We start from the raw sequence: 22,626 nt of genomic DNA on the forward strand, positions 1-22,626 counted from the left end.
ACACCCATACCCAACCACTCTCTTTCAGCAAATCAAGCAATCTAGTCACCTCCTTTCCACTCCATGGTACTTACTCATGCTCCCCCTGAATCCCCATGACTAAAACCATTCCCACCCCTAGCATAAGGCTCAGCAGTTCTTAAAACTTCTTTTCCTGCTCTTCTATGACGCTGAAAGAGTTTGTTCTTCTTCTTTTCTGGCTATAGCATCACTGTAATGTTCAACACCTCTTCACCCCCATAGACCTCCAGGTTTCAGCTCTCACTGTTCTTCTTCCACCTTGAAGAACAAATTTTATCCAAATCAGGGTGGAATTTAGGAACACTGGCCTTAAGTTGTTAGTGAACAGAAACCACATTTTTCCCCCAGTAACTTGGAATATGGTCAGTTTCTGCCCACCCTGGTCTCACAATTCAAGTACCAGTGCTTTCTCTTCCCTGTTTTTCTAAAACTCAAAACCACTATTCATTTAACAAGTATCTGCCGAGTATTTACTAAATGCCAGACATTATGCTATGGCCTGGAGAATCAGTGCTGAACAGGATAAATGTGTTCCCTCACTGAGCTTACAATTTAGTGAGAGAAGTAGAAAAGAAAACAGCAATTACAAATCAGAGGTTTATAGAGAAAACGCAGTGAGTTACAGCAGCACAAAATGGGAAGCCTAACAGAGACTTCATATGGGGTCAGAAATGGAGGAGTTATCTGAAAACCAACAGTTAAAGAATGAGAGGGGATTAATCAGGCAAAGCAAGGTGAGGGAGTAATTTCAGGCAAAGGAAATAGAACATGGAAAGGTCTTAAAATGAAAAAGAATGGGTCAGACTCAAGGAGAAACTAAAAAAAATGGTATGCCTGGTAAACAGTGCTGGAGAGGTAAGCACACAGTTTGGGTTATCTTGAGGGCTGTGGGGAGCTTTAGAAGGATTTTAAATAAGAATATAATATAACCAGATTTGCATTTTAGAAAGATCATTTGGTTACAGTTGGAGAATAGATGAAAAAGGACTAAAGGGGAAGCAAATATACATAGGGGGTCACCGGATGACAGTGATTTAACGACCAGTATGATGGAGAAGCTAAAGAGACATGGAGAGAAGATACTAAGGAGATGGAATCAACAGCACTGGATGTCTTATTGGATGTGGGAATGAAATAGAAAGGACATCATGATGATAGCTAGGTTATGGACAAGCACAGAAATAGGCTATTGGGGGCCATTCACAGAGGAAGAGAGTCTTAGAGGAGAGGCAGGTAGTAGAAAGGGGTGGAGAGATGGTAATAAGTACAGTGCGGGGCATGTTGAGTTTGAGGTGCCCGGTAGACATTCAAGTGGAGATGCCAAATTTGGGTCTGATCCCCATGGGCATAATAAGAGCTGGAGATAAAGACTCAGGAGTCACCTGCATATAGATGAGAACTGAAGCCATGAGTATGGATGAGACGCTCTCAGGAGGTGGTGTCAGACAGACCTGGGATTGAGAGTACCTGTCCTGCCACTTATTAGCTATGTGATCTTGGGAAAGTTAACTTTGCCACTCTAGTTTCTCATTTATATATTAGAGATAATACCTCATAGGGTACAGTGATGATTAATATGTTAATGCATGCAAATTGCTTAATCCAGAATCCGGAATATAGTGAATCTCTGTAAATGTTATTATCAGTGCTATCGATGTTATTATTATTATTATCATTATGCAGAATTTTAAAAAACATAATTTAGAGCCCCTAGAGTCATAGTCACATATGGGAGAAAGTGAGGAAAAGGAGATTGAGTGTGTCAGAGCAGTTGAGGAGAGACTGTGTTTCAAGAAGGAGGAAGTAGTCAAAATAACCAATAACCCCATCAAGATAAGAACTGAGTTCTCCCTGAATTTAGGCACAAGAAGGTCTCTGCTGCCCTTGCAAGGAGGCATTTTAGTGAGGTAGTGGACACAGATGTTAAGCTGCTAAAACTGAAGAATGACCAGAGACAGTGAGTGGAAATGAGTCCTTTATGAAACTCAGCAGAGAATGGGAGGAGAGAAGAGGGAAGAACTGGACGGGCTGTGTACTAAGTAAAAATTTTTTGAGTTGAAGGAGACTTGAGCATCTCTAAATGCCGATAGGAGGGAACCAGCAGACAAGTCAGGAAAGAGAAATGAGGTAGTGAGGGGATAATATCCAAAACAGAAGGAAAAGATTGGCCTTAGCCAGAATGAGGGGTGATGTTCTCCTGGTTGTGACAGGAGGAGGGAAGATAGAAGGGTGTAGATTGCAGGTAAGTTGGAGGTTTGGGGGCATGAAGTTGAAGGAACTGTGTTTTCTTTGTGAGGTAAGCAATGTGGTCATTGTCTTACTGGAAGGGGAAATGGGGAATAGCAGTCAGGAAAGACAAACAGTATTTGAAATATCAAACTAGAAGAAACTGCTGCCTAGGGAAACCATATGATTCCTAAGTGGCATTGATGTTCCTCATCACCCCTCAACAGTACAGATTCAGAGAAACCTGAATTAGACTCATCTAGATTGACCTAGGCTGGGTATTTAGGATAAGGACAAGGGAGTGGTCAAAATGGTGGACCACAGGATCTGATCTGGATATGGAAAGAAGTGTTCAGCCACGGACAAAGAGAAAGCAGCCTGGGGAGTCCAAATGGAGTTCAGAGAGGGGGAGAAGCATTTAAAATGTCAGTAAATAAAAGGTTGTGATCAGAAAGTAGGAGGAGACCCTAGATAAAGTAGATCATGAACCAACACCTTTGATGAATGCAGGAGAGTGCCTGCTACTCAGTGGTCATAGAAATGAGGAGAGAGGGCAGTATGGCTGGATCTGGTTGGGGGCAGGGGGTACAAAAATGTTGAAGGAACAAAGACTAGAAGCTCATGGACAGCACAGATACCACCCTGAGGTACGTGGAGTAAGATGAACTAACCAGTCTCCCTCGAGAATGCTGCAGGGCAGTGGGGTCCTGGGGGAGCTCAGTGTGAGTTAAGAAAGGAACTGGAGAGGTGGGGGGTTGGGGGGGAAGCAGTTGTAGCAAGCAAGGTGGGAGGGAGAGAGCCAGTGGGCAGGCTGTTACCTCTCTGTGGTTATGTCCACTCTCATAAGAGTATAAATTCTTCCTGAAGAAGAATGAGAAGATGGAATTCCCCTTTGGGTCTCTGGCAACTACCAACTTCCATCGATTCACCCCAGAGTCTCTGGTGGAGATTGAAAAACGAATTGCTGCTAAGCAGGAGGCAAAGAAAACCAAAGAGAAGTCCAAGAAACAGAAGGACCAGGAAGAGAAGCCTCGGCCCCAGCTTGACTTGAAAGCGTGCAAACAGCTGCCCAAGTTCTATGGCGAGCTCCCAGCAGAGCTGTTCGGGGAGCCACTGGAGGATCTGGACCCCTTCTACAGCACACACCGGGTAAGGGCTACTGGCCGGAATGGCCATTCTCAGCTCTGGGAGAGGAAACCTCTGTCCCACCCAGCCCAGGATTCCTCCTGCACCCTGAGTGATGTGGCTGTCAGCTGGACTCAGTTAGTGAAAAATATATCTAATCACCTCCTCAATACTCTCTTTGAGTCTCTATGGTATTCATGGTGGAGGTTAATTAAATCCAAATCCTCAAAAGCAGTGACAACTGCTGTGGAGTTTTCAGAGGAAGTTGGCTATTCCCTTGGATGAGTTCTGGCCTCAGATCTCCAGAGGTGTTGGCTTTCTATGCAAGTGGGGAGCAGAGATCTTGAGGCTGGGGGGAGGGTAGAATAGGGAAGGGGAACCAAAATCAGGATGATTTAAACCAGTGGTCTTCAAAGTATGATCTCAAAACCCCTGGGGTTCCCAAAACCCTTTTAGTGGGTTCAGGAGTTCAAAACTATTTCTTAGTAATACTTAGATGTCATTTGTCTTTTTTACTCACATTCTTTTGTGAACATACAGTAGTTAACATAGAGGCTATTGATGGAGGATCACATCTGTCTAACAGCTACTGGAATGTATGCTTGTATACTCCTGTGTTTTAAAAGGTCCTATCTTCTTTTATTTCTAATATTATATATATATATGTGTATATATATATATATATATATATGTGTATATATATATATATATATATATATATACACACTCACACACACACATATGTACAAACATATATACACACATATATATACATACACACACACATGGTATAAGCAAAAAGGTATAAACATTAACAAGAGATCATTAAGGTCCTCAGTAATCTTCAAGAGTACAAAAGGGTCCTAAAATCAAAGATTGAGAACCACCAGTTTAAACAGTTTCATGACAATTATCCTGTTTGTATTTTATCTTGGATGTTCTATACAGCTGAAAAAGTGGTGTGTGCATGCTTGGGGGTTGGGAGGGGCAGGAATCAGCCATCTCAAATATGGTTTGTAGAGAAAATAAAAAAGGCACTGGAATGACTTTCTCTCTCCTCTCACCTGCCAAGAGCCGTTATCCCCCAAAATGTTCAGAGGAGGGAACCAGTAGAGGGTTTAAAAGGGGAGACCTAGGAGGTGGAGAACAGAAGGACCATCACAGACCAGGGATGATCCACTAATCAGAAGAGGAATTAAATGCAACCAGAACTTCACCCCTCTGCTACCAGAATCCTCTCCCTGGGCATGATTCATCTCACCAACCCTGGGTCAACTGCCTGTTCACTGGGCAATCTCAGAGGCCCATCTTGATGCACAGTCAGCCGCGGGGCCTGGGGTCTTGCTAGAAGGGTGAGGATATGGCTTTTAACCCCTGATCCTCCCTAACTCTCTGCCCCTCCATTTGCCTCTCGTTGACCTGTGGTTCCCAGAGCCCTACTTGCTCCTGAGCCTGAGATGATCTCATTTATGCTCAAACTCATGGCTGGAGGAGGATGCATGTTTCTCACTGGAGATCCACCCTCTGTTGTGGTTTTTTTTTTTACATCTTTATTGGATTATAATTGCTTTACAATGTTGTGTTAGTTTCTGTTGTACAACAAAGTGAATCAGCTTTATGTTGTGTTTTGTTTTAGACATTTATGGTGCTGAACAAAGGGAGGACCATTTCCCGGTTTAGTGCCACTCGGGCCCTGTGGTTATTCAGTCCTTTCAACCTGATCAGAAGAACAGCCATCAAAGTGTCTGTCCACTCATATCCTTTGCACAGTTGTTCCTTCCACATGTTAGAATCAGGAGGTGTCCACTGTGTCACGTACCTTCTTTGGGGGTTAACGAGGAACGTAGTAATGGTTAGAAATACGTTGGTCAAATGTCTGTATTAAATTAATTGCTTTATGTAGCTTCAGAAGCTGCCTCGAACTTTTCTTTTTTTTTTCAAGACAAGCCAAACTAGGACAAACAAGAGACTTTGGCTTGGTTTCCAAGGATCTTCCCTGGCGACTGTCCAAATTGGAAGTTCCTAATAACAAATTCAGCCTTGGCTTCTAGGACGTTAATTTGCAAGACCAGCCTTGCCTCGGCTGCCTGGCAGATGGTAGCCAGCCTCTTCTTAGCGGGTGTCTAGTAAAAGAGCTCTCGCCTCGCACTCTGGGGTAGATTGTTGGATTGCTGGACGGCACTCAGTGAGCTGGTAGCTCACTACATTACATTTTCCCTTTACATGTTTTACCTTTATGGCTAACCAGTGGGAATCATATTTTCTTAATTCAATCTCGGCTTTCCTAATGCTATAGAAGAGGATTTAATAATAATAATAGGCTCCTATTTGCTAAATACCTCCTAAGCATCAACACTGTCATAGGTACAGAAACCCTTGAAGAAGGGATTAGCACCTCCATCTTACATATGATGAAACTGTTACTCAGAGGCATTAAATTAATTGCCCAAGGTCACACAGCTAGTTAAAAGGTCCAGCCTGCGTCCTGCTTAGGGCAGTATCAGCAATAAGGAAGTAGGCAGTTAATGGAAATGAATTAGGGTAATTTTTTCTCTAAGTATGTCATCTCTACATAGGTTTTTTTTTTTAAATGTACAATTACATAAAAATTATAAATAAGGAAAAACAGCAAATATACAAACTCCTTTTCATCCATCCTGGTTGAATTACATCTAGTTAAGTAAGAAACAGCCAATTAGAAATAAAATCCCTTTAAAGAACCAAGTAACCAGTAAATATTCTTTTTATCTTGAGATTTGATGAAATAATTGCTGGGTGGAGTCACAGCTGGACAGAAAAACTGTTAAGGGTCTCCTTCTCACAAAAGTCTGCATTTATATATTTAAATCTCATGAACTTGGTAGCTCCAGCCCCCCAAATATTATTCAAGGTATGGAATTCTCAATCTCCTATTATTAATATTTCACCAAAATTATAATTCTAATCAAATTTGCTCTGAATGTTTTCACAGGTAATATTATCAGAATATATCATAATTCTTTTAAAGGTTTGTGGAGTTGGAGATATGATTTTAATTTAATCCTTGGGTTAACATTTCCCCCCCACCTGAACACATTTCTTAATTTAATTGCAAGTCAACAGGAAAATATGGTTTAATTAGTAGAATTTCCCTTTTCAAAATAGATGGGTTCCTAAGTAACTGTAAAACAGGGCACATTAAAGGCGTTTACAGAAAACTAAAATAGATTTAGATACTTCTGCTCAAACTGAAATTACGAAAGATGAGTGGTTCACTCTGTAGGTCAAGCTTATATCTTCAGGCGTTTTCTTTAGGAAGTAATTGTTAGGAATTCAGAAAAGTGTCCAATGGGGGAAATCTATCTTTGGACTTAGCCACCAACATTTCTGCCCCACCTATTTACCCCCTTCCACTCACCTTACTTTTCAGTGTCTCTATCCCCTTCTTGTAATCCATTTGCCCCCAACCTCTCCTTTAAGATTCTCCCCTCTTGCTATTCAGAGTTCTCCTCAACAGCCTAATCCTGTTTGGAATCTTCTCCTTGAGCCGGCATTTTACTCCACTGTGCCTGCCTCCATTCCTAACCAGATGTCCATTTCCTTAGTGTGCCTGATCTCAGCTAAATTGGAAAAACAATCTGAGGAACCTGATTGCCATGAAAGCGTGTAGCCCTCCCCTTATCTCTAACTTCCTAGGAGTATAGTAGTCGCCCGTTATCCATGGGAGATAAGTTTCAAGACCCCCGGTGGATGCCTGAAACCACAGACAGTACTGAACCCTATATGTTTTTCCCTATACATACCTACCTATGATAAAATTTGATTTATAAATTAAGCAAGAGATGAAATTAGGTATGAGATTAACAACAACAATAATAAAATAGAACAATTATAACAAAATACTGTAATGAAAGTTAGGTGAATGTGGTCTCTCTCTTTATTGTACTGTATTCACTCTTCTTCTTCTTGTGATGATGTGACATGACAAAATGCCCACGTGATGAGATGAAGTGAGGTGAATGATGTAGCCATTGTGACAGGACATTAGGCTACTATTGACCTCCTGATGATAAGTCAGAGGGAGGCGCATGTGCTTTGGGTGACCCCGGATCATGGAGCCATGATAATGTCGATGGTTGGGTGTCAGAAGCAAACAATGTTGATGGTTGGGGATCCCTGGTGGGAGGGAGTGGGAAGGCTGAGATGTCATCACATTAACTCAGAATGGTGGATAATTTAAAGCTTATTTTCAGACCACCATTGACCACGGGTAACTGAAACTGCAGAAAATGAAACCATGGATAAGGGAGGCGCGACTGCATTCTCCTTGTCTTTTAGGAAAAAAGACACATTTGCAGGATGAAATTTCAGGCCATATTGTATAGTGAAATACAGGTGTGAGGGCAAAAGGACATTTTGGAAAAGGGATTCTGTGTCCTTTCATCTTGCTCAGGGTTCTGTTTTCAGACAATCTGAGTCCACATCTCAGCGCCATGGTTGACTAGCTCTATGACCTTGGAAAAATATTTAAGCTTTGTCAGCCTGTTTGCTTAGCTCCAAAGTGTAGGTAATAATATCCACCTGTAGGTTAGTTGTATTAGAAATAATGTGGATGAAGTATTCAGCCGAGGGTAGGCACTCAGTGTCAGCTGTTATTATGTGACAAGAACATAAAGTTGATCCTAGCTAAAGAGTTATGGATTTAATCAATTCAGCATCAAGGTGATCACAGGTGACCTCAGGAAAACGTGGTGACTCTCAGCTTTTCCTTAACACAGGCCTCTCAGGTGGTTCAGTTTATTTATAACCATCACTATTTTGGTCAATTGTGTGGGCATGACCCAAACCGAACTTCCAGAGAGAATGGAGTGAGTAGATTTGCCGTCATTCTTGTGCCTTTCCTTTCTGTCCTCTCCTTCTGTTCCTTCACTGGGTGACTTTTTTCTCTTATTCATCCTGCTGGGTCTCATTTGGGTAATGTAGAATCCTATTGCCTATCTGACTTTGCAATGCTTAGATATCTTCTCTGTGGACTTCGTTTCATAAACACACATATGATATTCAGCTTCAAAGAGCTATAGATGAGTGGTTCTCAACCTTGGCTGCCCATTGGAATCCCCTGGGGAGATTTAAAAAATATTGATGCCTGGGTCACAGCCCCAGAGGGTCTGATTTCATTGGTCTGGGGTGGCCAGGGCAGATGAACCCCCTGCCTCCCCCACCCCACACACTCACCTGTTAGGTGCACACCTGAATGCAGTTGAGGGAAGTCCTACTCAGAAAGAGAAAGAGATGCAGAACTAAGAACAAATGGTCCTGGAACATATTCCGAAAACAACTCATGAATGAAGCTGTTGGCTTGTATACCTCAAAGTGACCATAAAATTCCTGAGATTATTCTATCTCCCTGGGTTAATGATAGAATCTCTGTAGTTTCAGACTGTGAGGCCTTTCCAAAAACATTCTTCACCAACCCATCTGGGACGGTTGCCCCCTGCCCAGCTCAAGCAGGGCATATTTTTGGTACAATAACAGGAGCTTTGTAGAGCTTTCTCTTTTTCCAACTTTTTAATTTTTGTCTTTTGCTGACTATAAATTAATACATGCTACAATAGAAAATATGTTCCATTTCTATTAATAAATTAAAGAAGAAAAATCAAGTGGTCATATTAATTGATGCTGAAAAGTCATTTGATAAAGTTTGATATCTGTTTATGATTAAAAATTATTAGAAAAGTAGAAGTAGAAGGGAATTGCTGTACTCTGATAAAGGGTAACCACTTTAAAGAAAGGAGTAAACATCATACTTAATTGTGAAACACAGCAAGCTTTCTCTTTGAGATCAGAAGGAAAAACAGCAAAGATCTCTGTTACATCAGTTGTATTCAGCTTTGTAAAGGAGATCCTAGCCAGTGTAGTAAAGCAAGGAAAAGAAATAAAAGGTATAAGAATAAGAAAAGAAATATGTATAAAATAGATAACTAATAAGAACCTGCTATATAAAAAAATAAATAAATAAAATTCAAAGAAAAAAATAAGAAAAGAAGTACCAAAGATGCCATGATTTATAGATAATATAATTGTGTACATAAAATAGCCAATGTAATCTAGAGGTAAACTATTAGAATTAATAAGAGAGTATAGAAAAGTAGCTAGGTACAAATTAATATACATAAATCAATTGTATATATACTAGCAACAAACAAAATAAAATAGTTTTTAAGAATACCATTTACACTGGCAGTTAAAAATATCAAGTTTCTAGAAATAAGACTATCAAAGTATGAGCAAAATCCCTACAAAGAAAATTATAAAAATATTAAGTAATATTACAGAAAACCCAATAAATGGAGAGATATATTGTATTCTTAGATTCAAAGTCACAATATTGTAAGGCTCCCCAAAATGACTAATAAATTTAACGTGATTCCAATCAAAATCCCAACAGGCTTTTTTAATATAACTTGACAAACTGACTCCAAGATTTATATGAAAATGCAAAGAGCCAATTATAGCCAAGACACTTTTGAGACAGAAAAACAAGGTAGGAGAAAATAATGTGCTCTACTGGATATCAAGATTTACTGTAAGCTCTAATGATTGAAACAGTATGCCATTGGCGTAAGATTAGTCAGACCAGTGGAACAGAATATTTGGCCCATAAACAGGCCAATGCACATACAGACCTTGAATTGGTGACAAAAGTGGCACTGCAAAACAGCAGGGAGAGGGCAGTCTTCAGTAAATGATGCTGAAGAATTAGGAATCCCAACAGAAAAATTACACTGAACATCCAACTTTACACCAAACACAAAAATCAGTTCTAGGTGGATTAAGATCTAAATTTCTTTGTGAAAGACAAAGACATCAAGCTTTTTGAAGGTTTAAAAAAAAAAAACTAAAAAAGCAAAAACAACAAAAACCACAGAGAAGTCTCATGACCTCAGGTTAGGGAAAGATTTATTACATATGATATAAGAAGCACTAACCACAGAGGAAAACACTGATACATTTTAGGATGTTAAAATTAAGAATTTCTGTTCATCAGAAGACAACTTTATGAGAGTGAAAAAGTAAGCCTACTGAGTAGAAGATATTTGCAACACATATACCTCAAAAGTGTTTACATCCGGAATAATGAGCCCCTACAAATCGATTAGAAATGTGTCAGAGTAACCAACTGGAAAACGAGCAAAAACTTAAATAGATATTTCATAAAAGTAGAAATCCAAATAGTCAATAAACATATGAAAATATTCTTAACCTTTTTCTTAATCAAGGAGATGTGAATAAAATCACACTGAGAGATTATTATACCCTCATCAGATGAGGAAAATTCTAAATCGTGACAGTACCAAATATTGAGAAAGATATGGAGCAACAGAAACTCATATCTTGCTGGTGGGAATGTAAATTTGTACAACCTCTTTGGAAAGCAGTGAATATTATCAAATAAAGGTGAAAACACACATACACTGTGATCTTTTTTTTTTTTTAATCTATCATATTTATTTATTTATTTTTTAACATCTTTATTGAAGTATAATTGCCTTACAATGGTGTGTTAGCTTCTGCTTTATAACAAAGTGAATCAGTTATACATATACAATATGTTCCCATTTCTCTTCCCTCTTGCATCTCCCTCCCTCCCACCCTCCCCATCCCACCCCTCTAGGTGGTCACAAAGCACCGAGCTGATCTCCCTGTGCTATGCGGCTGCTTCCCACTAGTTATCTATTTTACATTTGGTAGTGTATATATGTCCATGACACTCTCTTACCCTGTCACATCTCACCCCACCCCCTCCCCATATCCTCAAGTCCATTCTCTAGTAGGTCTGTGTCTTTATTCCCGTCTTGCCACTAGGTTCTTCATGGCCTTTTTTTTTTTTTTTCCCTTAGATTCCGTATATATGTGTTAGCATACTGTATTTGTTTTTCTCTTTCTGACTTACTTCACTCTGTATGACAGACTCTAACTCCATCCACCTCATTACAAATACCTCCATTTCATTTCTTTTTATGGCTGAGTAATATTCCATTGTATATATGTGCCACATCTTCTTTATCCATTCATCTGTCGATGGACATTTAGGTTGCTTCCATGTCCTGGCTATTGTAAATAGAGCTGCAATGAACATTTTGGTACCACTGTGATCTTTTAATTTTACTGTTAGGTACATACACTCAACAGAAATATGTACTTATGGGCACCAGGATACAGCTCCAAAAAGTTCATGAACATTCCCCATAAAAGTCAAAAATGGGAAACAACCAAAATGTCCATACATTTTTGAATATATTAAATATCTGTTATATTCTTAAAGGGGTATAATGTATAGCAATGAATATGAATAAACTATACCTCCACACAACACCAAGAATGAGTCTTAAGAACATAATATTGAACAAAAAAAGCCAGACACAAAAGATTACAAAAATATAATTCCATTTATATGAAAATTCAAAAACAAGCAAAACTTAACTATTTTGTTTAGGAATGCATACTTAGGAGGTAAAAATATAAATTAAAAAGGCAAGAAAAAAATACCAAAAATTAGGATAGTAGTAACCTCTAGGGCAGGAGGTTATGGGTGTTCAAAATGTTCCATTTTGTGACATGACTAGTTGTCACACAGCTACTCTGGACTGAATAGTGTCCCCCCAAATTCATGTGTTGAAGCCCTAATTGCCCCCCATGTGACTGTACAGGAGAAAGGGCCTTTAAGGAAGTGATAAAGGTTAAATAAGGTCATAAGGGCAGAGCTGTGACCCAGTAGACCTGATACCTTTATAAGAGAGGAGTGGACACCAGAACTCTCTCTCTACCATGTGAGGACACAGCCAGAAATAGCCGTTAGCAAGCCAGGAAGAGGGCTCTCACCAGAACCTGACCACACTGGCACCAGCCCCTAGAACTGTGAGAAAATAAATATTTGTTGTTTAACTACTCAATCTATGGTATTTTGTTATGGCAGCCTAAGCTGACAAATACACAAGCATTCATTTTACAACTGAAATTGTTTCATGTGTATTTTCATTATGTATGTTACATATCATAATGAAAAGCTTTAAAACAAAGTAAATTTAAAATAAATGACCATTGCATTAAATACAGAATACTGAAAAATATGTCAGAAGACAGTAACTATGTAGATAAATTGCTGTTAGAATTGTAGTTTATTCTCTCTCTCTCTCTCTCTATATATATATACACACACATATATATATACTAAGATGATATAGCATGTAAAATTTCTATCCTTTTTAACTTCTAATGCAAAACATTTTCTATCAAAAGTAAGAGTTATTTGGGGATTCTGGTTAAATATGGAAGATAGCATGAATATGTTTTACCCCAACCCTCTCAAAATGCCAATGAAATGACAGCATGGGAATAAGAACAGTATAAATATACAAGAACAAAGAGAAGTAGAAAGGAAAGCACAGAGGACAAAAGATGTCAAAACAATCTCAGAAGACCGAAATTGGGTAGAGGACGGTAAATGACTCAGCAGACAGGGGCTTGTTAAATGACAGTGCCTGCAGAGAGGGATAAAAATGAGGATCAAGGCATTTTACCCCCTAAAACTCCAGAGGCCCTGAAAATGTTGACATGGTACAAATAGCAAAAACTGGGACTAGAAAGAGGGAAGAACATGGGAGCAGAGGATGTTCACTTATTGTCGCTTCTATAGTAGCAAGAAATTAAAGAGTATTCTTTAAAGTTGATACATCAAGGAATGAAAAATAATTACATTTAATAGTACAAAGGTAAGCAGGAAAAAGATATTATTAATACAATCAGATGATAGATAAAACAGAGGGAAAAGGAAAGAGAATTAATGGAAATAAGAGATATTATTTAAAGAGATAGCATAGTAAAGGCAATGTATTACATGGTTTTGATTATAATTATAAATGTATATTTTAAGGCACTACCAGAACTAAAATAAAAACTCTTCTAAATTCAGAATCATACAGAAAAAAATAAAGCAAATAAAAAATATCAGACAATGAAATATTTTAAAAACTATTAAAAACATAACACAAGGACTTCCCTGGTGGCACAGTGGTTAAGAATCCGCTTGCCAATGCAGGAGACACAGGTTCGAACCCTCATCTGAGAAGATCCCACATGCCACGGAGCAACTATAAGCTCATGTGCCACAGCTACTGAGCCTGCGCTCTAGAGCCCGCGAGCCGCAACTACTGAAGCCCGCTTGCCTAGAGCCCGTGCTCCGCAACAAGAGAAGCCACCGCAATGAGAAGCCCGTGCACCGCAACGAAGAGTAGCTCCCGCTCGCCACAACTAGAGAAAGCCTGCACGCAGCAATGAAGAGCCAATGCAGCCAAAAATAAATAAATAAATTTTAAAAAACATAACACAAAGTAATATAAACAAAGACCAAATAAATCTATCATGTCAATAAATATAAATGGATTTGACTCATCTGTTTAAAAAAAAAGTCATGTTATATAACAAAGCAGTATTGAACTCTACGTTGACTAAAAAATATACCACTCAAAGTGATACAGAAAGGTCAAAATTAAAGAATGAGCAAGGATATAGGCAAAGACAAACAGAGCAGGAGGCATGATCTTAACATCAGAGAAGGTAGAATTTAGGCCAAAAATTATTAAACAGGACAAAAATGACACTTTGTAATGCTAAATAATCCATAAACAGTAATGTATATTTTTGCAACAAATAATGTGGCAACAGTGTTTATAAACCAAAAATTATATACAAGAATAAAATAGACAAAAATAGACAAGAATATTGTAGGGATAGTGAAATGTGATTAATTTCTTTCAGCCCTATGACAGATCAAATGTATAAAAAAGTATGTAAAGATACAGATAACTGGAGTAACATAGTAAGATAGATCTAATTAATATCTTTCAAACTATATTCCCTGAAAAATAACTGTACAAATTGACCAATATTAAACAACAAAACCTTAACAAGATCCAAAAGGTAAAATAATAAAGAAAATATTCTCTGATCACACTACAATAAAATGAGAAAATAATAACAAAATTAGAAAAAAAAAGAGACCTTTCCACTTGATAATTTTTAAAACCTCTTTTAGAGAACTCTTAGATGGAAAAAAAAAAACAAACTAAAATTATAGAATTTCTAGGGAAGAAAAACATTTTTAAAAACACTATGTATGTATGTATCCATTTCATATATATTTTACTGCTATCTAACATTCCATAATATATTCTCCCATATTTCCTTCTAAAAGTCATAATATTTCTTTCTACATTTAGATAATTCATCCTCCCAGACTTTTGTGTGTATGTGTATGATATGTGATAGGCTTCTCATATTTTTCCATCAAGATTATTCCAACACCAATTTTAATAGATTATCATTTCTCTAGTGATTCCTTCTACTACCTCTGTCATGCACCAGATTCCCATGCATACTCAAGTCTGTTTTCCTAGTAAGCTATTTGTCACTCCTTGAGTCAACACCATACAATCTAAAAGCTTTATAGTAAGATTTGACCTGGTTGATCATAACACCCCTCCTTATTTGTCTTTAAAATTATCTTGGTTCTTCCTGTTTCTTTACTTTTCCATATCAATTTAAGGGTCAGATTTTCAAGTTCTTGTCTTACAACTCTGTTGAAACTTTGATTGTAAATGCATTGAATTTATCTATTACCACAGGGAGAACTGCCACATTGACATATATAATTGTATCTCCCAATATATATATGCCTTCTTTTATATTCCTCCATAACATTTGACATCTTCTATAAAGTTCTTATATATCCTGTCTCTAGGTACATTATCATTTTGCTTGCCCTTTTGAATATTTATTTTTATTGCTAAAATAAATTAATGTTATTAAATTTCTGTACATTGGTTTTGCATTCAGCAACGTTGCAGAACTCTTTAACAATTCCTATTTAAACAAGTGTATCATCTGCAAATAATGATGAACTTGTTTCTTCCTTTATGATTCTTTTACCACTTGTTTATTTTTCCTGTCTTATTGAACTGGCCAGGACTTTCATCACAGTGCTGAACTGAAGCTATAATAGTGAGCATATTTCTTTTGTTCTTGATTCTAAATAATATGCATCTAATATTTCACTATTATCATGATAACTATGGGATTCTCATAATTACTCCTTATCAAGTTATGGGAATTTCTTTTCACTTCTAGTTTAAGAGCTTCATTTTGAATGAGTGTTGGTTTTTATCAATATTTCTGTATTTATTAAGATTATCAAATAGTGTTTTATCTGTTAATATAGTAGGTTACATTAATAAATTTGCTAATCTCTTTTAATGGTTCTAGCTTAATCAATGCTAGATTCAGTTTGCCAGCATTTCATTTGACCTATCTTGGTAAATGAGGCTGACTTATAATCTTCTCTCATAAGCTGTCCCTTTGGGTTGCTTTTCCATCTCTCTGCCTCACTGTCTTCTTTCTGTATTGTTCCTGAGAACTCCAAATTCTCACTCTGTTCTGCAGAGCAATTCAGCTCTCTATCCCCTGCAGCGTTTCTCGATAAGTGATAGAAGGATCTCTACTGGTCACTAGAAGTCTCTCAGTAGCCTCTAAAACATTTGACAGATTCAGAAGAAAAAGCAATGCAATCATTTTATGCACAGATAATTTAAAAATCTGAAATGTAAGATTATTTGTAATTTACATAGAATTTCTGACTTTTCATGTTCTTTAGAGCAGTGTATGAACTTCAAGGACTGACAGTTCATACTGGTTAACATGGAGTTAATCATGGGTACTTTATCTTAACTAATGTATTTTATTGTCCTATGACATTACATTTACATTTGTTAAACTTGCATTTCTCATCTTTACCATTACATAATATTACAATTCAGAAAATGAACCATCATTTCAAAAGTGGTTTGCAGAAATATAACAATAGTGATGAAAATAGAAAAATAAATCCTATAAGTAATGAATGGACCCTGTCACAAACATAAAGCTTGAATCTGTATGTCATGAGACAGGTGGGCAATGGATGTGGATAATCTCACAAAAGCAGATCAAAAATAAATTAAAAAACAGGGAGCATGACAATGAATAATGATAATTAAATTTTATTGGATCAATGAGCCTTTTGTTCTAGTACCTAAGTTATTATCTCAACATTTTATGAAGTAATAATAGAAAGCTACCAAAACTTCCATATTATTTTCTAATAAAGTTTATCAACCTCACTTTTAAACCAACTGACTATCTCTAGTACAAATATAAAATAAGGATTTCCAGTACAAAATTGTCGAAATTCGATGTTAAAGTTGAAAGACATGAAAACCATGGAGTCATCATTTGCCCTCATAGCAAAAACAAGCACAATTATACCCTTGCCAGTAAGATATGAAACCAGCTTCAAAATCAATGACAAATATTGTAGTTGGAAAAAAAGCGAGAGATAATCGATAGAATTCCTTCATCAGAAATATTGGATTTCTTATAATGTGACTGGCATTTAAAAATCAATGACCGTTATATATGTAAACAAGCAGACATTGTACTTTATAGTTGAATAAAATTGTGAATAAATCAGTTGTCAGTATAGTTTCACCATATATGTGAGAGAAGTGGTCAATGACTTTTTGTCCTATTTATCATGAAGCTGATTTTAAAAGACGAGATTTCTGATTTAATTAAAGATTAGTTTGTAAACTATGAAACAGAGTTAAAAAGGGATGTTAGCTTCTACACCAATGTTCATAGCAGTATTATTCACTGTAGTCAAAAGGTTGTTTCCAGATGTCCCATCAACAGATAAGTGGGTAAATGTCCATCAACAGATAAATGGATAAACAAAATGTGGTATGTGCATACAACAGAATATTCAGCTTGAAAAATGAATGAGATTCTGATATATGCCACAACATGGATGAACCTTTAAAATATTATGCTAAGTAAAATTAGCCAGAAACAAAAAGGACTAATATTGTATGATTCCACTTATGTGAGGTACCTAGAATAGGCAAATTTATGGAGACAGAAAGTAGAACAGAGGTTGCCAGGGAGCAGGGGAGGGAGGAATGGGGAGTAGTTGTTTAATGAGTACAGAGTTTCTGTTTGGGATGATGAAAAAGTTCTGGAGATGGATAGTGGATATGGTTGCACAATTTTGTGAATGCACTTATTGCCACTGAATTGTATACTTAAAGGTGGGTCAAAGTAGTAAATTTTATATGTATTTTACCACAATTAAAAAGAAAAGATAGTTGAATTGATATTGAAGAAGCTCCAGCTAGATGGTCAGCAAGGAAGGGCATCGCTATACCAATGGAAGATGTTGCTTCCAATGTGGTATGTACATTATTTGTGAAAATAGCGAGGGTCCATAGCATACTTCCAGACCCTGATTCGCTGTTGAGGGACATCATGGAAGTTGTGATTACAAACTGATTGTGGCCACTTAGTGTATGTTTCTTCAGCCTACAAGGCTGAAACAAGTGAGTACAGGATGCTTTTCTACACTGAATTGCTCTGGCTGGCAAGCAAGAAAAGGTTTGCAGTGTTTTCCAGCAAGGAATTAAATCTTTTAAAATGACTATTTCTGTGAATACACATGGCATGTCTCAGTAATACATTTAGGATTTTGAATAGTCTGGATCTTTGACTTCAGGGCCTAAATATCAGAATTTTTAAATGATTAGACATCATGACTTCTTAAAACTGAACAGTGGTGCAAATGGCTCAGAGGCTGAGAGTTTGACTTTTCCCCAGTACCAATGATTTTCTTCATTCATCAGGAAAAACACTTAAGATATGTCTTTGCATATTAAAAATCACATCCAAATGCTACAACTGAACATGCAGAAATACCTTGTGAGCCAAATGTCACCAGAGAGAGGATGTGACTCCATCAGCTGCTGTCTCCCAAGCTGAGACCTTTAACCTTCTAGCTTTCAGTGGCACTAAGCTGGGACACTTGTCCTCTGGTGAAACACTGAAAATAGTCTTTGGAGAGAACTCTCTCCATAATTTCTGGATCTGCATGTGACCTGAAAGGCCAAAATATCTGTCAAAGCTTCCCAACAACCTATAATTCTGAGTTAAGATTTTCTAATTTAGAAAACATAAAGAGTGGGGGGAAACCCGACAAGCTATGGCAGCTGACAGCTCAAGCAGCTACCCAGCCAGATATAGATTTCTTTGTGAATGATTTCAAACACTATTTCTCCTCTCACAGATAGGAAAGAAACATTACTGCTATGCACTTTTAAATTTGATTTTTACTTTTATTTAAGATATACAGATCCATGGTTTAAAAGGTCACATAGCTCCATAAAGATTATAACAAAAACAGCAATTTCATGTTTCTCATCTCCTCACACCTAATCCCATATTTCCAGAGGCAACCACTCTCACCATTTGTTTACTGCTTTCTTCTGATACCTCTCTAGCTCTAAAAATATACTCAGACTACTATTTTTTAAATTTTTCCTCATTAGATATTATCTATTAGCTTTCTGTTATGGAAAAAAAAAGGGATTAGGTCCACATACAAACACTCATTTTCTCTCACACTCCTCTTCCCATTATAGTTATATCATAATTTTTGGTTAGATAATCAGACAATATGTACATTGTCTGACTACATATATGATTATATAATAGTATTGCTAAGCAAATACTATTCACAGCTGTATCATGCAGTATACTTTTTGCACAATGTTTTTGCTTTCTCTGGAGTTAATAAGGATTTCATTTCTTCAATTGCTCAGTTTTCTGTATATTTATCACTAATTTCTGTATTTTTATCACTAAATTCTTCTCCAGAGGTTTAATTATTGCTTAAATTTACTTGAACGTATCAGATTATCCATCAGTTTCCATTTTTCTTGGGGAAATCCTTCTTAGAGTCCCACAACTCCTGCCTCAATCTGGTCTAGATGTTCCCTAGGCCTGATGTACAGCTCTTTTCCAGAGATTCTTCCTTCTCCATCCTCTTTTGGATTCCATTTGTCACTCCCCTGCATCCCATATCTTCCTCGTTATTGTTTACTTCCTTGTTTTGGTGGAACATATCCTCTGGTAACTTTCTTAGATGGGTAGATGGGAAATAAATTTTCTGAGACTTGGCATATCTTTATTCTACCCTCATCTAAACAGTTTAGCTGGGGAAGCAACTATAAATTAGAAATTATTTTCCTCAAAATTTTGAAGACATTGTTCTACTGTCTTATAACCTCCAATTTTGCTATTAAGAAATCTGACGGTATTTTGATTCTCAATCTTTTGTATGTGACCTGTGATTTTCACTCCTTCAGAAAAAGTTAGGCTCTTCTCTTTGTGTACAGTGTTCTCAAATTTTGTGATGTTGTGCCTTGATATGAACCTTTTTCATTCATTTTCCTGAACACTCATGGGTATTTTAGCTGAATATTTAGATCCTTCAGTTTAGGGAAATTTTCTTATATTATTTCTTTGGTAATTTTCTCCTGTCTATTTCCTTCTCTATTTCTTTCTAGATCTCCTATTTTTTTTTTGGCCACTGCACAGTATGTGGGATCTTAGTCCCCTGACCATGGATTGAACCCACGCCCGCTGCATTGAGAGAGTGGAGTCTTAACCACTGGACCGCCAGGGAAATCCCTAGATCTCCTATTAATCAGACATTGTACCTATTAGTCTAATTCTCTAATTTTCATATTTTTAATCACATCTTATTTATTTCTTTTTGTTCCACTTTCCGTGAGATTTCCTCAACTTTATTTCTAGCCCTTCTATTGATGTTTTACTTTTGTTATCATATTTTTGTTTTCAAAAGTTCTCTTTTGTTCTTTGAATATTCTTGTTATAGCCTTCTATATGTATCCAGTATCTTCTCATCTCTTAACTCTCTAAAAATATTAATGATAAGGGTTTTTTCCTGACTCTTCTTCTTCGATCTGCATTGTCTTTTTTTCTTTTTCTTTCTTTCCTGTTTAGTTCTTTTAGTCTTTGGTGTTAGAAGTAGCCTTCAGATTCCTGATGCTCATTGGCTGGCTGTCCATATTAAAAGTGCAGCAACTTCTTGAGCTGTTAACCTGACTCACAGGCTTCTAGGAACTTACTGAGGGGAAGAAGTGGGTGGGTGGGAAGGTTGTCTGCCTTTTAGTACATATGTAAATTTTTCCTTTATACCCCTGTTTCAGGATGCAACTCTCTCCCTCTTGTTCAATCCAGTCTATTTCCAGATCAGAGGAGGCAGTGCCTCCCTGAATGGTTGGTGTGGAGTGGGATTTAGAAAGCCCAACTGCTTCTTGTAAAGATTTTCAAACTGCCCTTTTAGCCCCTCTTGCCACTGTCTCCCCAGGCCCCACTTTCAGAGGTATTTAGCATCCCTAAGTCCTAAGCAGCTCTGCCATGTGGGTTGGCTTGCTTCTGGAAACTCCCTACTTCCAGCTAAGGTTTCAGCTTTCTAGGGTCTGCTCTGTCAGTTACCACTCATTCGTGTTCACTCTAATTTCCAGAGTGCTGTTATGTTCTCCATTATCATTGCCCTAGTGAATTTATGCTTTTTAAAAAATTCTTTTTACTATCATTTAAGAAGGATTTCCAAAAGGTTGGAGGTAAATACATGTCTTCAATCTGCCATATTTAATCAAAAGTCTTTTCATTTTTCATACCAGGGTTTACATTTAGAATTTTATAATTTTAAAAATGTGATGTATCCAAAATTAGGTGTGATTTATGCATGCATCTGAATCTCTTTGGTCGGTGGTTCCAAAAGGGTAGTTCCTCAGGCCATCAGCATTAGGCTCTGCTGGGAACTTGTGAGAAATGCAAATTCTTGGGCCCTACCCCAGACTTACCGAGTCAGAAACTCTGGACGTGCAGCCCAGAAATCAGATGCTTGAACAAGCTCTCCAGGGGGTCAGATGTGTGCTAGAGTCTGAGAACCACTGCTGTTGGTGATGGAGGGATTCTGAACACTTGAGAAACACTACCCTACTCTCAACCTAAGCTTCAGATCCATCTCTTCAAATCCAAACCCACAAAGTGCCCAGCAGAGTGGCTGTTTTGAGATGACTTCCTCTAACAGGATCCATCCTCCTGAGAAAATGTGTGATGTGTGTGAACTCCGATGCTTTTTTCTTCCATGACACCTAGTTGTTTACTGCCTTAGACAGTAAACAGACCAGGATCCCTGAGGCCAGAAATGCTGGCAGACCAGGCACGGTATGAGAAGAAAAGAGTCAGAAGTAGAGAAGTTTGGAGAGGAGAGATGTAGTTGGGCCTCCTCCCTCTTCCATATTTTCAGCCATCAACAAATTGAGAGAGGAGTTGCCAGCTTCCCTCAGGGCAGAAAGCCTCGGGGAACCTCATGGAACAGGAGGAACTTTGTTCTGAACCTCATGGTGCCAGAGGTTCTCACCTGCCATCGCCCTCTGCCTACCTTCAGAGCAGCAGAGGCTGCCGATCATCCCACCCCACCCGTATGTGTGACTCTGAGTTCCTCCGCCTGCGTCTCATCTCCCTACCTTCCCTGCTTCCCCTTCCCCACCTTGGAGATGATCTTTGCACGTTCTCCTTTGGAACAATCACAGCCGCTGTCCCTCTGAGCTCTCTCCAAGGCACAGTTAATACTCCCTCTCCACCTTCCCTCCCAGGTATGTCTTTACTGTCATTTACACCTTTGAAGCCTTGATAAAGATACTGGCAAGAGGATTTTGTCTAAATGAGTTCACTTACCTGCGAGATCCTTGGAACTGGCTGGATTTTAGTGTCATCACCCTGGCGTGAGTATTTCTCCACACTGACGTGTATGTGCATCTGTGTAGGGCTTGTAGGTGTGTCCAGGCTGCCATTCTGGGGGTGTTTCCTTATCTCTGTCCAGCTTCCTCATTCGGGACTGTGTGGCTTAGGGTTTCTTTGCCAAAGACTGTTGCTTTGGGAGTCATTTTCTAGGGTTAGTCCCATACACTCAGGGAGAAGTTGGAGACCTCAGATCTGAGCTGATAACTGGCCTGTCTAAGTGGATCAGACAAGGCTCAGCCTTGTACCTACCAGATATGAAGGTCTTTACCTGAGAACCAGTGCCTGAGAAGACTGGTTGGCCACGCCCACATGCTTGAATATCCATCCACACATGTAGCTCATGGAGCCTTCTAGATCACAATGCATCTTCTCAAAGGGGCCATTCTGGAAAATATTGCCTTAATTAAATCAGTGTTCATGTCAGTCTATAAGTGGAAGTGCTAGTAGATTCTCAGTGTCTGTTCTGGGTCCTTCCTAGGCTGGTGTTACCCAAAATTGTCCTTATTTATGCTG

The 22,626-nt window shown here is 38.0% G+C and overlaps 1 protein-coding gene across 10 annotated transcripts in view; it reads left to right on the plus strand.

The window, feature by feature from the left end:
• Nucleotides 1-5,233: 5,233 nt before the first annotated feature.
• The window catches only part of SCN10A (sodium voltage-gated channel alpha subunit 10), a 109,464-nt gene continuing 92,071 nt past the window's right edge, over nucleotides 5,234-22,626 (plus strand). For all 10 annotated transcript variants that reach the window (XR_014251010.1, XR_014251011.1, XR_014251012.1 and 7 more), the window contains exons 1-2: nucleotides 5,234-8,219; nucleotides 21,966-22,094. Coding sequence is in view for 6 of the 10 variants with exons in the window: in XM_082413725.1 (XP_082269851.1) it covers nucleotides 8,188-8,219; nucleotides 21,966-22,094 (161 nt within the window). In the remaining 4 variants the exon portion in view is untranslated. The remainder of the gene's footprint in view (nucleotides 8,220-21,965; nucleotides 22,095-22,626) is intronic.

This window comes from Balaenoptera physalus (assembly GCF_965194825.1).
Source record: "Balaenoptera physalus genome assembly, chromosome: 11".
Classification (NCBI taxonomy): domain Eukaryota; kingdom Metazoa; phylum Chordata; class Mammalia; order Artiodactyla; family Balaenopteridae; genus Balaenoptera; species Balaenoptera physalus.